This window comes from Triplophysa dalaica, chromosome 13 (genome assembly GCF_015846415.1).
Source record: "Triplophysa dalaica isolate WHDGS20190420 chromosome 13, ASM1584641v1, whole genome shotgun sequence".
In the NCBI taxonomy this organism is placed as follows: domain Eukaryota; kingdom Metazoa; phylum Chordata; class Actinopteri; order Cypriniformes; family Nemacheilidae; genus Triplophysa; species Triplophysa dalaica.
The window spans coordinates 15,163,800-15,176,082 of NC_079554.1; the positions used below are offsets into that span (position 1 = coordinate 15,163,800).

Consider the following 12,283-nt stretch of genomic DNA (forward strand, 5'->3'; position numbering starts at 1 on the left):
AAGTCACGGCAATCAGCAATCATTTCGGAGTATCATGAGTTAAGGTGCACTTCCACTTTTTACCAGCAGGGGTCATAGTGTTGTAGACTGTTTAGAGCACACTAGGGGTGTGTGGGGGAGAACTCTGTTTTATGTATTTTAATATTACTTCATGATACTGTATTCAAGTTCCAAATGGATTAAGAGGTGAAGCTTTTATTTATATTTTTAGATGTAATATTTCTGGTAAAATGAAGATTGACCATGCTTAAGTGGGTGAAATTGCATTGTTAGTGCTACTTAGGTAAAACCCAAAATCAGAACAAGCTAAGAATATAAATAAAGTTTAGTTAAAAATCCGGAAAACTTTAACTTTGATGAAAATAAAAGAATAACAAGTAAAACATCACAACACAGTTTTAACTATAAACTATGGAGTTAGGCCGTGTTAACACGTGATTTATTTTTGAAGCTGCTAGCATCTCTTTTATAAGCTTGAAAAAATAAAATGGCAGCCGAAACGCCCGTTTGAGAAATGTGATTTAATTTCTGATTCCATTTTTAGCGAGAAATTAGTATTGTCGTTTTTAAATATGTGATTGGTTATTGCAAAGACACTCTCTGATCAAAATTCAAATACGCTTCCGTTACGCTGATGAAGCCTGTCTCTCTAAGCTGCCTTTGTGCACAAATGGTATCTTTGAACATTGCCGGCTGCTGTTTGTAACCATAATGCTGTGAGCGTTTTTTTAACAAAAAAAGCACCATTGTCAAAAAAGAAGTCAAGTTTGAACACGGCCTTAAACACAACTATATTAATGACATCACAATCTAGATATCAACTTATTAATATCATTATTAATATTGTTAAGAAATATATATAGAGAGAAGAAGTGTTTGTGTAAAAGCATATCATACCTCCTGAAGGTTGTCGGCTCTTGCGGGGAGATCGTGGTTGTCTCTGATATGGATCACTGCCATACAATTCCACAGTACCCATATTCAACAGAACCGTCTTCTGTAAGTAATCCACTACTGCCAAACCATTACTATTACCAAACACCACCCTGTGACACAAACACACACATCAAAGACATTCCAATTTAACATATAACTCTTCATACACTACACTTCTGATAATAATAAATTGTTCCTTGTATGCATATACATACCCTGCTGAAAAAACAACTTCGATTAGCATGAATTTTAAAGCACCAGGATACGTTTAGAGCTGGTTTAAACTGGAAAAGCAAACCAGTCTCTTATATTTTAACCTCAGTTGTTCCTGTTATGATTCACTAGGGAACATTAAATGTCTGCATCATTTGGTTGATTAATGTTTTAGTTGCTGAACCAATATCAACACCATTTAATCTAAAGCCTTTACACCATAAGAACCCGATGTGTGAAATTCTGTGAACTCTTCAAGTAAAACATCTTTTATCTCATTGCCTCATGTTGTGATCCTCTTTGCAACCACCTGGGTCCCTATCACACATCTCCATGCTTCATGCGTACTCACAGGCCGTAGCAGGAGTTGATGGCCAGGCTGCTGATCTGCTGGGGCGGCTCTCCACTGACCCACACCAGCTGTACCACTAGCTCCACCTGATACCCAGAAGACTGTTTCAAAGGACTGCTGCGCACCCTGAGGGAGCCACACCGGAATAACATGAGTTATATACAAGCAATATTGCCTTAAAAAATGTCTAACTGATTGAAATCTACTATTAAAAAGACATAATGTATAAAAAGGGTTTTATAGTGAAATTGTCTGCAATATTTTGTGGTCTGATGCATAAGAAATTGTCAGCAGTTTTGTGTCTGTGGTGAACACAGCAACTATCAGTCTTAGACTTAAAAAGAACTCAACACGCTGTTTGGAGTAGATTAAAGGGCGAATACAAAGAACATGTTCTTCCTTTTAAAATCAGCCAGACAAAGACAGCAGAATGAAGCAGAACGCAGATGTCTGGAGATGTGTTTTTATATACTGACAATGACATGCCATCTTAAAGGCACAATATGTACTTTTTCGCGTTACAGGACGCAAAAAAATAAAGGCAACACTGTGGAGGAGAGTGGAATGATGGGAGTTGGAGTGGAAACCGAGGTAATGAGATCATTGTTACACTGGTTAAAATTACTAATTTCTCTGGATTCAAAACATTGTTGCAAATATTTCAGATAATGTGTGTACACAAGCGAACAAAACCTAAAATATTTTGCTAGTGTTTCTTGAATATTTTAATGCAAAAATCTTACATATTGTGCCTTTAAAGGAAAAGTTCACCCAAAAATGACAATTCTGTTATCATTAACTTACCGAAAATAGTATTCAAATCTTTGTTCTGCTGGACACAAAAGAAGATATTTTGAAGAATGTGTGAAACTAAACAGTTCTCGAGCACCATTAAAGGGGTGATATTTTTCTAGTTTTACACAAATGTAATATAAATCATAGGGGGTCCACATAATGTGTCTGTGAAGTTTCAGCTCAAAAAACACCACAGATCTTTTACTATACCATGCGTTACATGCCCACTTTTGCATGTGAGAAGAAACGAGATTTTCTCTACTATGGAAGTCTATAGTGCCCCAGATCTCTTTAGTTAGAAACATTCTTCCAAATATCTTGTGTTCAGCAGAACAACAACATTTACACAGGATTGGAACAACTTGAGAGTGTGTAAATCAAGACAGAATTTTCAATTTGTGGGTGACCTATCCCTTTAATGCATTGCTTGGTGCAAACTGCTGGGAAATGTAAACATTAAAGCATGCGTCCTTGCATTTTCACTAAAAAAGTATCGGTTCCCCGATGGTTATTTTCAATAAAAAAGACCAAAATCCCCATCCCTATATAATTTTAGATCAGCTTACTTCAAGCAGGGTATATTGTCTCTCATCCCATCCGACGAGTTGCTGCTAGTTGAAGGGTGTGTCTGAGGGGTGGGGTTTTGTGGACTGGGGGAGGTGATTGGAGTGGGAGGAGCTGGTGTCTGATCTCCACCCCCGTCTGGGGACTCCAGATCATTTACATCGCACTGTAACCTGACCTCCAATAACTGCAAAACACACACGAACATATGTAAACATGTAAGATGTGTAAACATCATGTAATAGATTCCCATCAGTGTCACTGTTCTTAATCTGAGGCGGGCTAATTGCCAAGGCTGTGTCTGTCAGTAAGTGTGTCTATGTGCATGAGAGTCACAGGGACCCGAGGTGCTAATAGGTTTAATTTGCCCTCATTATACAGAAGTGTGAACATTCTGTCAGCAGCCGATAACCCACGTGGTTCATCCCACTTTTGTGTGTGTGCCTCCTGTACCCAATCAGATGAGTTCTTGAGACCCCCGCTGCACATACATGGATTTCAACCTGTTCTTATACGACTCAATATTATCCTCCTAATGCATTAGTATGCAATTAAGTAGAATTGATAACACCATTAATAAGCCACAACAGCTTGCTTGAGTCTTAACACCACAATATATATTTCCCATCAATATGCAAATACATAAATCTGAATTATTCACAGATATAGATTTTAATAGTATTATCAAAAGAACCCGTGAGTCACAGAACCATTGGTATGCAAATGTAAAGCTTGCAAAAAGCCGGTGAGCAGGCAAAATTTATGTGTCGTAATTAAGCTCAATACAGCTAGACGTGGTGAACATTAATAAAAATGGCTATTAAGGGATTGAGGATTAAGTTAAGCATCTGACTAACAACTGTTCTTTGGACATCCCCTGTAGACTTCACATACAATACACACATTCAAGTGCCTGAATAACATTCATTCAATGAACAGATTTTATATTATTATTATTATCGTTATGAGTCATGGCAGTTGTCAGGAAACCAAAATAACTCAAGACAAACAAGAGAAACAGTGAGAGAGAGAGAGACAGAGAAAGTGTATGTGTGTGTTTAAAAGGACAGCATTACTTATACTCCCAAAAATATTTGCATAAGTTTATATGAAGAGTTTGGTTACAAAATGAGATAATAACAAAATAAAAAACATGATTTTTCAAAAATAGAATATATTTTTATTGTGTTTTATTGTGTTAGTTAGCTGAATTTTTTAGTTATAATGGCTTTAATCAAAACAAAAAAAAAATGTTTTTTGTTTTTATGGATTTATTACATTTCTGAACCAATCTCTTCATATGTACTGTATATCAAATTTGTATATGTTTTTAACTCAAGAAAACACGTTTTTTACCTGCACAACCTCTGTTGTGATTTCCTGTTTGCTGAACCTGTATATAATAATATGGGCAGAGACGCCGGCGACACAAAGCACACGGCTCTCGGGACACCAAGACATCAACTGAATGGCGAACGGGTCCTCGTCCACGATCTCCGTGTTGGGTTTGTCCTCTTTACAGCGCACCTTCTCGAACACCTTGGCTGTTTTTAGTTTGTACAGCACCTGGAGCATTACTGAGCATCATGGGAAACAAAACATTACAGAGTTTTATTACTCAAGAGTGTGGAATATAAAAAAAGTCTAATATAAAATCAGGACTCAGAATGACTGGCTGACTGTACATCATCTAACTTATTACATGGCTTCTACGGTTGATAAATAAATGAGCATGAAATATTGATGAGAAATGAATTTGTTACTTGAAAAAAGAGACTGCAGTAAAAGACATTAAGCTAACACGGCTATGCGAGAAATCTGTTGCCCGGGACAACGGCCAATTATATAATTTAGCAGTCATTACACAAACACACTTCACCACACAATGCAATGACTGACCCATCAGAATCAACTATTCCAGAGAACTGTGAAATCAAGTGTTATAACTAATATTGAACATGTTTGCATTAAAGTGGAGGCAAGATTCAATTTTATGCAGTCTTTACACTGTTAAACATGCTGGCTTCTCAAGCATAACATGGTAAACTTGTCAAAAAAACCAGTTGAACCTATGGCGTAGTATTTCTGTGTTCGATTCACTCCACCAGGGTTCGTTCAGGTTTCAGAAAGTTTTTTTCGAACATGGATTCCCGTTTCGTAACAAGGTTCTTAGTCCTTATTGGACAACTCTCCCAGAAAAGCACACCCACGCGTCATCCAGCCAGCGAAAGAGCACGCCCACGCGCGAGTGTTAGAAAAAGAGCACGCCCACGTGTTCAAAAGTTTAAACGAATCCGTTCAAATGAGTCATTATTATCGCAATGTGCATTCATACTGACGCCCTCGCTGTATACGGTAAAACGCTGATTCAACGAACCATATATACAGCTCAAAACATTACAATGATGAACGCGACGTTCATTTGAGAAACCTTTTAAGAAATTGAACGTACTCGGATACAAAACAAACAATATTCACCTGAACAGCCACGAAACACAGCTAATACAGCTCCTAAAATAGCTCTTGTACTGCAACTCTTCACCGCCTCACTGTGCTGATAACGAAACAGCGCCTCCTCTGCGGTGTAATGGCGCAACTGCAGTTACAAATAACATTCTGTTGTATACACGCAGTGTTTTTTGTTAAGACATCCAAAATAGTTTTGGCGAGAGTCTGCGGCGGCACGGAATTGGACTGCATTTTTCTATGCCGGAGAAACTACAGTAACCAGGCTCACGGAATCTCCGACATCAATATTTGAATAAATTATCAAAAATAAATCGCTGACTGGCTAGGTGGGATTTCGTTATGAAGATAAAGGTTAAGATTGCGGTCTTCCGGTAGTTTATAGCTTGACATGAGCGTATATTAGCGTTTTCTGTTGTTTACGTATAGCATCTTATTGGGCGTTTGGACCTAGAAACAGTATATGACCTTCCATATGATGGTGCGTGACGTCAGGCTTAACAAGCGGATAGGTACTCAAGGTTAATATGAGATTGGCAGAAACTGCGTGTTACCTCATATTTAAAGGATTAAAAAGATGATGAAAAATGTTTTAATGCCCTCAAATGCATCAATATGTCTGTCAAAAAATTCTGGCCTTTAATCCACTAACTTCATTGTTCAGTTAAAGCAAAAAATATTAAAGCATAAGATTAGGTTTTCTGTTTAAGCAGGATTAAAAACTCTGTCTAATTAGCTCTATGTTCCGATGGTGGATGAAATGAGGACACATTTGATTTCAAACGAACTCCTTCATTAAAGAAAGCTCATGAATGTAAAAGCTTGCGTGAGGGCTCGACAACCTCTGCAACAAAAACAAATGGTTAGTTCTCATAGTTTAAAGGTCAAAAAGCATTCACAGGTAACACTCTTGTGATACTTGTATCCCTGAGCAGCGTACAAGGTTAGACAGAGTTCGTGAGCTGTTTGACATTATAAGGTCAGTCCCCAGTCGGGACACAAATCACAGAGAATGACCTTATTGTGAAGAAAGTGATCTTTGGTGTTATGTGTTAAACTCCAAGAGCAGTCAGCTGAATGTTAGATTTTATATTTAACATAAATCAGATAACATAAATCATAAATTATTTAAAATGTAAAAATATACCGCAAGCTGCCTTGAGTAAGCACATAAGTTATGCAAACTGAATGCATTAAAATGAGGTAATGATGAAGTCAGAAAAGCTCAGTACTCACTTGCTGAGGCATCCCAGAACTTGACTGAACCATCTGCATGGCTGTGTGAAAAGCAGATAAAATCTCACTTTTTTATAAACTAACCCACATAAACTCTCAGGCACTTTCACATAACCACATATATCCAAACAAACCACCGAGGTAAAGCCAGCTCTGCGGCAGATAAAAGCTGAGAGGAAGTGCTTGTCCCACCACTGTCAAACCCGCTACAGCAAATAAAAGATTCTGTCATCTCATGGGCAATGCATGAGAAAATGCTTACTTTCTTCTTTTTGTCACACTTTCCTCTCGACACTGTTGAGTCCGGCTCATCAATGCCAAACTATTTTTCTACATTTTGTTGTCGTATTTCTGCTATTTCAGCAGAAGCACAAACAGTGATAGAAATGAGAGAACAGACAGAACGAGTAATGAAACAGATTCAAATGTTTGTTATGCTAAAACGGAGATGCCTTTTCACTGATTTACGGATTTTATAAAGAGCCAATGATATTTTGTGTCTCTAAACCAGCTGTGCGATTATGTTTACTCTAGTTCCTTTGGATGTTTATACTGTATTCTTATGCCGTGGTCAGACTTGACTTTGAGAATGCAAAATTCGTTTGGACGAAGCTACGAAAATGTGCGGGAGCGATTCCTCCATTTGTTACATTTCTTCACCGAGAGCTCACGCTGTGGCGTTTTGATCTTCTATTGGTCTCATGCACTCACGTGATGTGAATTCGCAGGTCAGAGTTCACCAAACTTGAACTTTGGTACTGAGCAAACTATTTTTGGACGGGCTTGCGTTTCCGGTCTGACGCATTTGCATGCTGTTGAATGAAACTCAATGGAACAAAAAGTCAAGTTTGACCGAGGATTTAATAACCCATGATTTTGTATCTGTACATGTTTTACTGACCATTGGTATGTCACACATACGCACTCTTCTTACCCAGTTATTATTATTTCAGGGTAGCTTTGTGTGCCCAAGCCCCAGTTTCCCCCACTGATAGGCCATTCCTATAATAAACAACAAAAGCACAAAGCCCTTAAAACAGCAACATCAAAACCCAAGCGCATCAATCTGACAGTTCTCAATGTACGAGGAGAAAACAGTAGTTATTGCCCTAAAGCATATTAAGATTCCTGGAAAAAAATAATGCAAAATAAAGCAGCCAATTTGTACGTTTTATAAGAAAAGATTGCTCTTAATATAATGACTGCGCTGGCAGACTCGGAACATTTTTGCAACGTGGGCGGAACCTTTATTAAATGGCTGGCGAGGCTCTGTAGGAAAGCAATTTCTTATGAGGTGTGCAAGTTTAAGCTGTTTATTCAATGGAATTCAATGGTGCTGTGGGCAACCTGGTTTAACCTGCAACCTGTGGGCGACACGCCCACAACTTCAGAGGTCATGTTTTCTTTTATAACTGTAAATACCCTGTCTGTCTTTCTGACCCACACAGTCTGAAGAAACACTGTGCCGCACAACAGGGGCCTGAAGTCAAACAGGCACGGGGCAGGGGGCTGTTCACTAGGGGCCGCACTGTAAGTGACTCAAAACCAAGGTGTACAGTAGCGGTTGTGGAAATGTTTTTCGCACATTATCTTGTCTATCTTCAATGTACGGTATGGGGGGGTGCTAGTTCTTTAAATGGGTTTACAGGGGGGAACGACCATGAAGAGGTTGAGAACCACTGATCTAAGTCAATGGGGTCCTGTTTTGCTTGGTTATCAACTTGGTTTTTTGTTTTGCACAGAAAGAAAGCTTGTCCCTTTTCTATTGTTTGTATATATTCATGATGTCCTAAACAACAAAAAAGCCAGAATAAGAATCTAAACAAAATCCATCTGCTTCATGTTTACCTGATACAAGGTACATGATAGCAAGCCTCTGGTAACACACTGGCAACACCTCCAGATCTTAAATAGGAGTCGGACCCACAACAAAAATATCATAATTTTTTATTCCAACTTAACATATAAATAATTTTTTAATGGAAGAAATCATACAACGGATTTAACATAAAATAGCTTTACAAATTAGCCTTAAAACTTTTAACCTGCAATTCACATGTTTTGAAACATAAAATTGAAGGTTACTTGAAGAGTTGTTTTCAATATGTGTTAATGCGACATGACTCAAAACTCAAGTCAAATGACGACCAACTTTTATGAACTTTCTAAACTGATTTTTGTTCATTTAAAAAAAAATGGACAAATGTACTGCAGCTTCAAAAAGTCATTAAATGATGTTTTATGCAATGCCACAAGTGCCCTGTTTTCCACCTACGTTGCAAAAACATACTGATCTTCAGTTAAATTGAACATGAAATATTTCTTTAATGCTCATCTCTCTTGGTTCTCTGTCAGACTGACATTTTTATTTGTGTGTGTGTCTTTGCATGAATGTTGTTTCACCTTTTTGCTGTAGCCCTGTCGTTTCTGGCGAGACCCGACAGAATAAAGTGCAGGTATGAGGTCCACAGGACAATCGGCTAAGTACTCACAGCACGTCACAGGGGACTCGTGAATCATCATGGGATACGGATTTTCAAAGATGGGGTAACTATGGAAACATAACAGGTCAAAACCATCAGCCAGCCATCAGAGAAAGGTGTGATAATGCCAAACATGTTAGTCACAAATAACAAACTGTGAGGCAAAAAGCGTCAACAGTGATTGCCTAATACGTACCCATTTTGTGCAAGGTCAATGACAACTAAATCCTTCTCCAGAAGAACCACCACAGCGTACGGTTCCTGAAAATCTGCAACAAAAAGATAAACATGACGGGTGCAATTGTGAAATAAAAAAATCTTGATGCCCCTTACAACTATTACTATAACATAAGGTTTGCTCAAAATAAAAGACATCACACACATGATTCCAGAAAGTGCAAAAGCAGAACAGTAAAACATTAAAGCAGCAACCTACATGATATAAGCAAAGGCTAAGAAAAATGAGTACATATTATTCACAGTAAGGCACAGAAAAGAAGTCCTCTCACTTGGAGATTTCTAGACTCAATGCTAAGTTCAGAGCAGTCATGACGACAGCGGATTACAGCAACACACACGTTCTAACGTCTCAGTAATGAGTCAGAACCAAAGATGTCCCGCTTCACATATAGGCCTAGCTTAATAAACGTACACAGCCAAGCACTCTTATGCAAGTGACGCCGTGAACAATTTCTCTCTTCCTCCGGCGTTCATTATTTCTCCTCAAAAAAAGCCTCAAACACATCATTTAAAATGCCGGATTTGACGAGAAATTGTTGCCGCATGACACTAATCTTTTATTTTTGTAAGCATGAGTAAGGTGTATGATGAATGAGGATTTGCTAAACCAGCACCATGTGTTGCTTTTATAAAATGTTCAGGGTTCTAAGTACAGAAAGAAGTTATGTACAGTTTGACATTTTCATTATCTTGTGTTTCTGCATGGAAAACAAGCAAGCAACAAAAACAACAAATTATATATTTATATTACTTTGTAGGGATGTAACGAATTCATCATGAGCCGGCTTTAAATAGTTTATAATATTAGACTCAAGATGTTATTGAATCGCAGTACATGTTTTGAACAGCAGGGGCCACTGTTTTTTCTGCAAACTTGATGAACATAGATATGTTGATTTTCTTAAAAAAGTACAAGTTAGGAAAAGCACAGACAAAGTCTTATTTTTTATATTAAAGAGATTCAATTTTTTTTGTCTTAAAGGGGACATATGGTGCGAACATGTGTTTTTCTGTGTCTTTGGTGTGTTATAAGTTGCCCATGCATGTATTAGACACGTCAGTTCGTGGCATGATTTGACTAAGACCGCCCAAATGTATATGCAAGTAAGGTGGGCGTACCTGTCAGTACAATTGCTTTTGAACCTGATGTTCCTTATATGGTAAAAGGCGTTACATTTCCATCACATGCTTGCAGTATTCGACCAATCACTATGCACTGGTTAACTGGCCAATCATAGCACAAAGTTTCAGAGAGGCGGAGCAAAGAGGAGGTGTAAACATGCACGGTATGTGGAAAATAAGCGTTTTACACCTTAAATCACGTTAACAGATTGCATTACATCTAAAACAAACAATAAAATTTGTTTTAGCCGTGTGACCCCTTTAAAAGGTTTATTTAGTTATGTTATTTGACAGGTATTTTTATTTTACAAAGAATTGTGCAGCATTAGAGAAATAATAAAAGCGCGGTTGTTAATTTTGTTTGCCTCAACTCATTCTGTAAATGATGTGAATGAAATCGCATCGTGAGATCAGAATCATGAATCGCATCGTGAGCAAAGTGAATCTTACATCCTTATTTGTTTGCAGTCCTAGTTATTTTTCAGTTGGCTACATCTGTGACAATTCTGACCACACTGTTCTTGGATTGTCTGCAGCACATTTTAGATGCTTCTCTATTTCAAGTATTTCAGAGACTCATATAAAATGTATTTATCATATCACAACTCAATGTTTCCTTACTGACATATCATTAACTTAACATATGCATACTGCAGGTGGACAATAAATTGAAAACACGACAGGCTTTGGTTTAGCTGCCTTTTAAGGAAAGGAAATCACTTATTATTCATAAATAGCCAGCAAAGCGATTAATTATTCAAATGGGTACAGCAATAATAAACGGATGCAGTCAGAGACCTAGATGCTATGAATAGCGAGAGCCTTAAAAGAAAGATGAAAAATGTAATTACTAGGCAGCCGATCCCCAGAGAGAGCTCACGCTCAACTACAAAGAACACAGAAGAACAGAACAACCTAACAAAACAAAGGTTCAAATGTCAGCATAAAAAATTAAAGAACATACGGAGAGGCACGAGAGAGAGAGAAAGGAGGATCGTGAAAGACGAGTCTTCTGTTCCGTTACAATAGTGCTGCGCTGTACAAAGTGTTATTGAGTCAAGTGCTGTACGTACCGTTAGAATATGGCGTTTCACAGAGGGTGAGAAAATCTACAATGGGATAGTCCATCTCCAACACCGCCGTGCTCTTCCCGTGCATTACTGTCAAACACGGCCGTCGGCCCACGGTGTCATACGACAAACCACCAGAGAATATCATAAATGGATCCCTGTTCAGGATACAAAAAAGCGACATGCATTTAAAATTTTGTAAGGTTTTTCCTGCTGAAAAGAACAGTATTTGTTGTGTTGTGTGTTAGAAGTTGTAAGCTTAGTTTATTTATTTTACTCTTTGACTAAGCTCAGCTGATAAAAAACCAATGAGGATAGGTGTGTTCTTACCCTGCTCTTGTGGTCTTATATTCTACTTTAAGAATGGGTTTGCAAGGTTCTGGCTTTTTTCCGTCTTTAGGCTGCTTTCCTGAAACAGAATCAGACTCATTCAGAGAATTCCTTCACAACTTTACTCTCCAACACTCCCAGATGATGCAGAAGACCAAGGTTCGTTTATAGAAGTTGTGCCACTAAGCGGCCATGTTTGCAACACCTCTGTGCAGCTTTTTCATCTGCTTGAATGAGGGAAGACAGATATTGTTTGTCTAAAATCGCTGGAGGAAAAAACATAATGTAATAGCATATTTACGTTTAAAAATGTATCCTGACATTATCCTGAAACAAAAAGCTTAAATGTCCATCGTACGAAATTTAGCGGCATCAAGTGGTGAGATTGAGACTTGCAACCAACGGCTCCCTCCACCCCTCCCATTTTTACTTCTTTGCCAAAGGAGATCCCGTATTTGTGAAATAAATTTATGAAA

At 38.1% G+C, this 12,283-nt stretch overlaps 1 protein-coding gene across 3 annotated transcripts in view; it reads right to left on the minus strand.

Annotated features, from left to right (window-relative positions):
* stxbp5a (syntaxin binding protein 5a (tomosyn)) overlaps positions 1-12,283 on the minus strand; it is a 79,796-nt gene that overhangs the window by 13,718 nt on the left and 53,795 nt on the right. For all 3 annotated transcript variants that reach the window (XM_056764403.1, XM_056764402.1, XM_056764401.1), the window contains exons 9-18: positions 11,808-11,886; positions 11,481-11,635; positions 9,242-9,314; positions 8,966-9,113; positions 7,497-7,564; positions 6,563-6,603; positions 4,217-4,437; positions 2,863-3,047; positions 1,502-1,627; positions 898-1,046 (exon numbers count right to left, since the gene is read on the minus strand). In XM_056764403.1, coding sequence (XP_056620381.1) covers positions 898-1,046; positions 1,502-1,627; positions 2,863-3,047; positions 4,217-4,437; positions 6,563-6,603; positions 7,497-7,564; positions 8,966-9,113; positions 9,242-9,314; positions 11,481-11,635; positions 11,808-11,886 — 1,245 coding nt within the window. The remainder of the gene's footprint in view (positions 1-897; positions 1,047-1,501; positions 1,628-2,862; positions 3,048-4,216; positions 4,438-6,562; positions 6,604-7,496; positions 7,565-8,965; positions 9,114-9,241; positions 9,315-11,480; positions 11,636-11,807; positions 11,887-12,283) is intronic.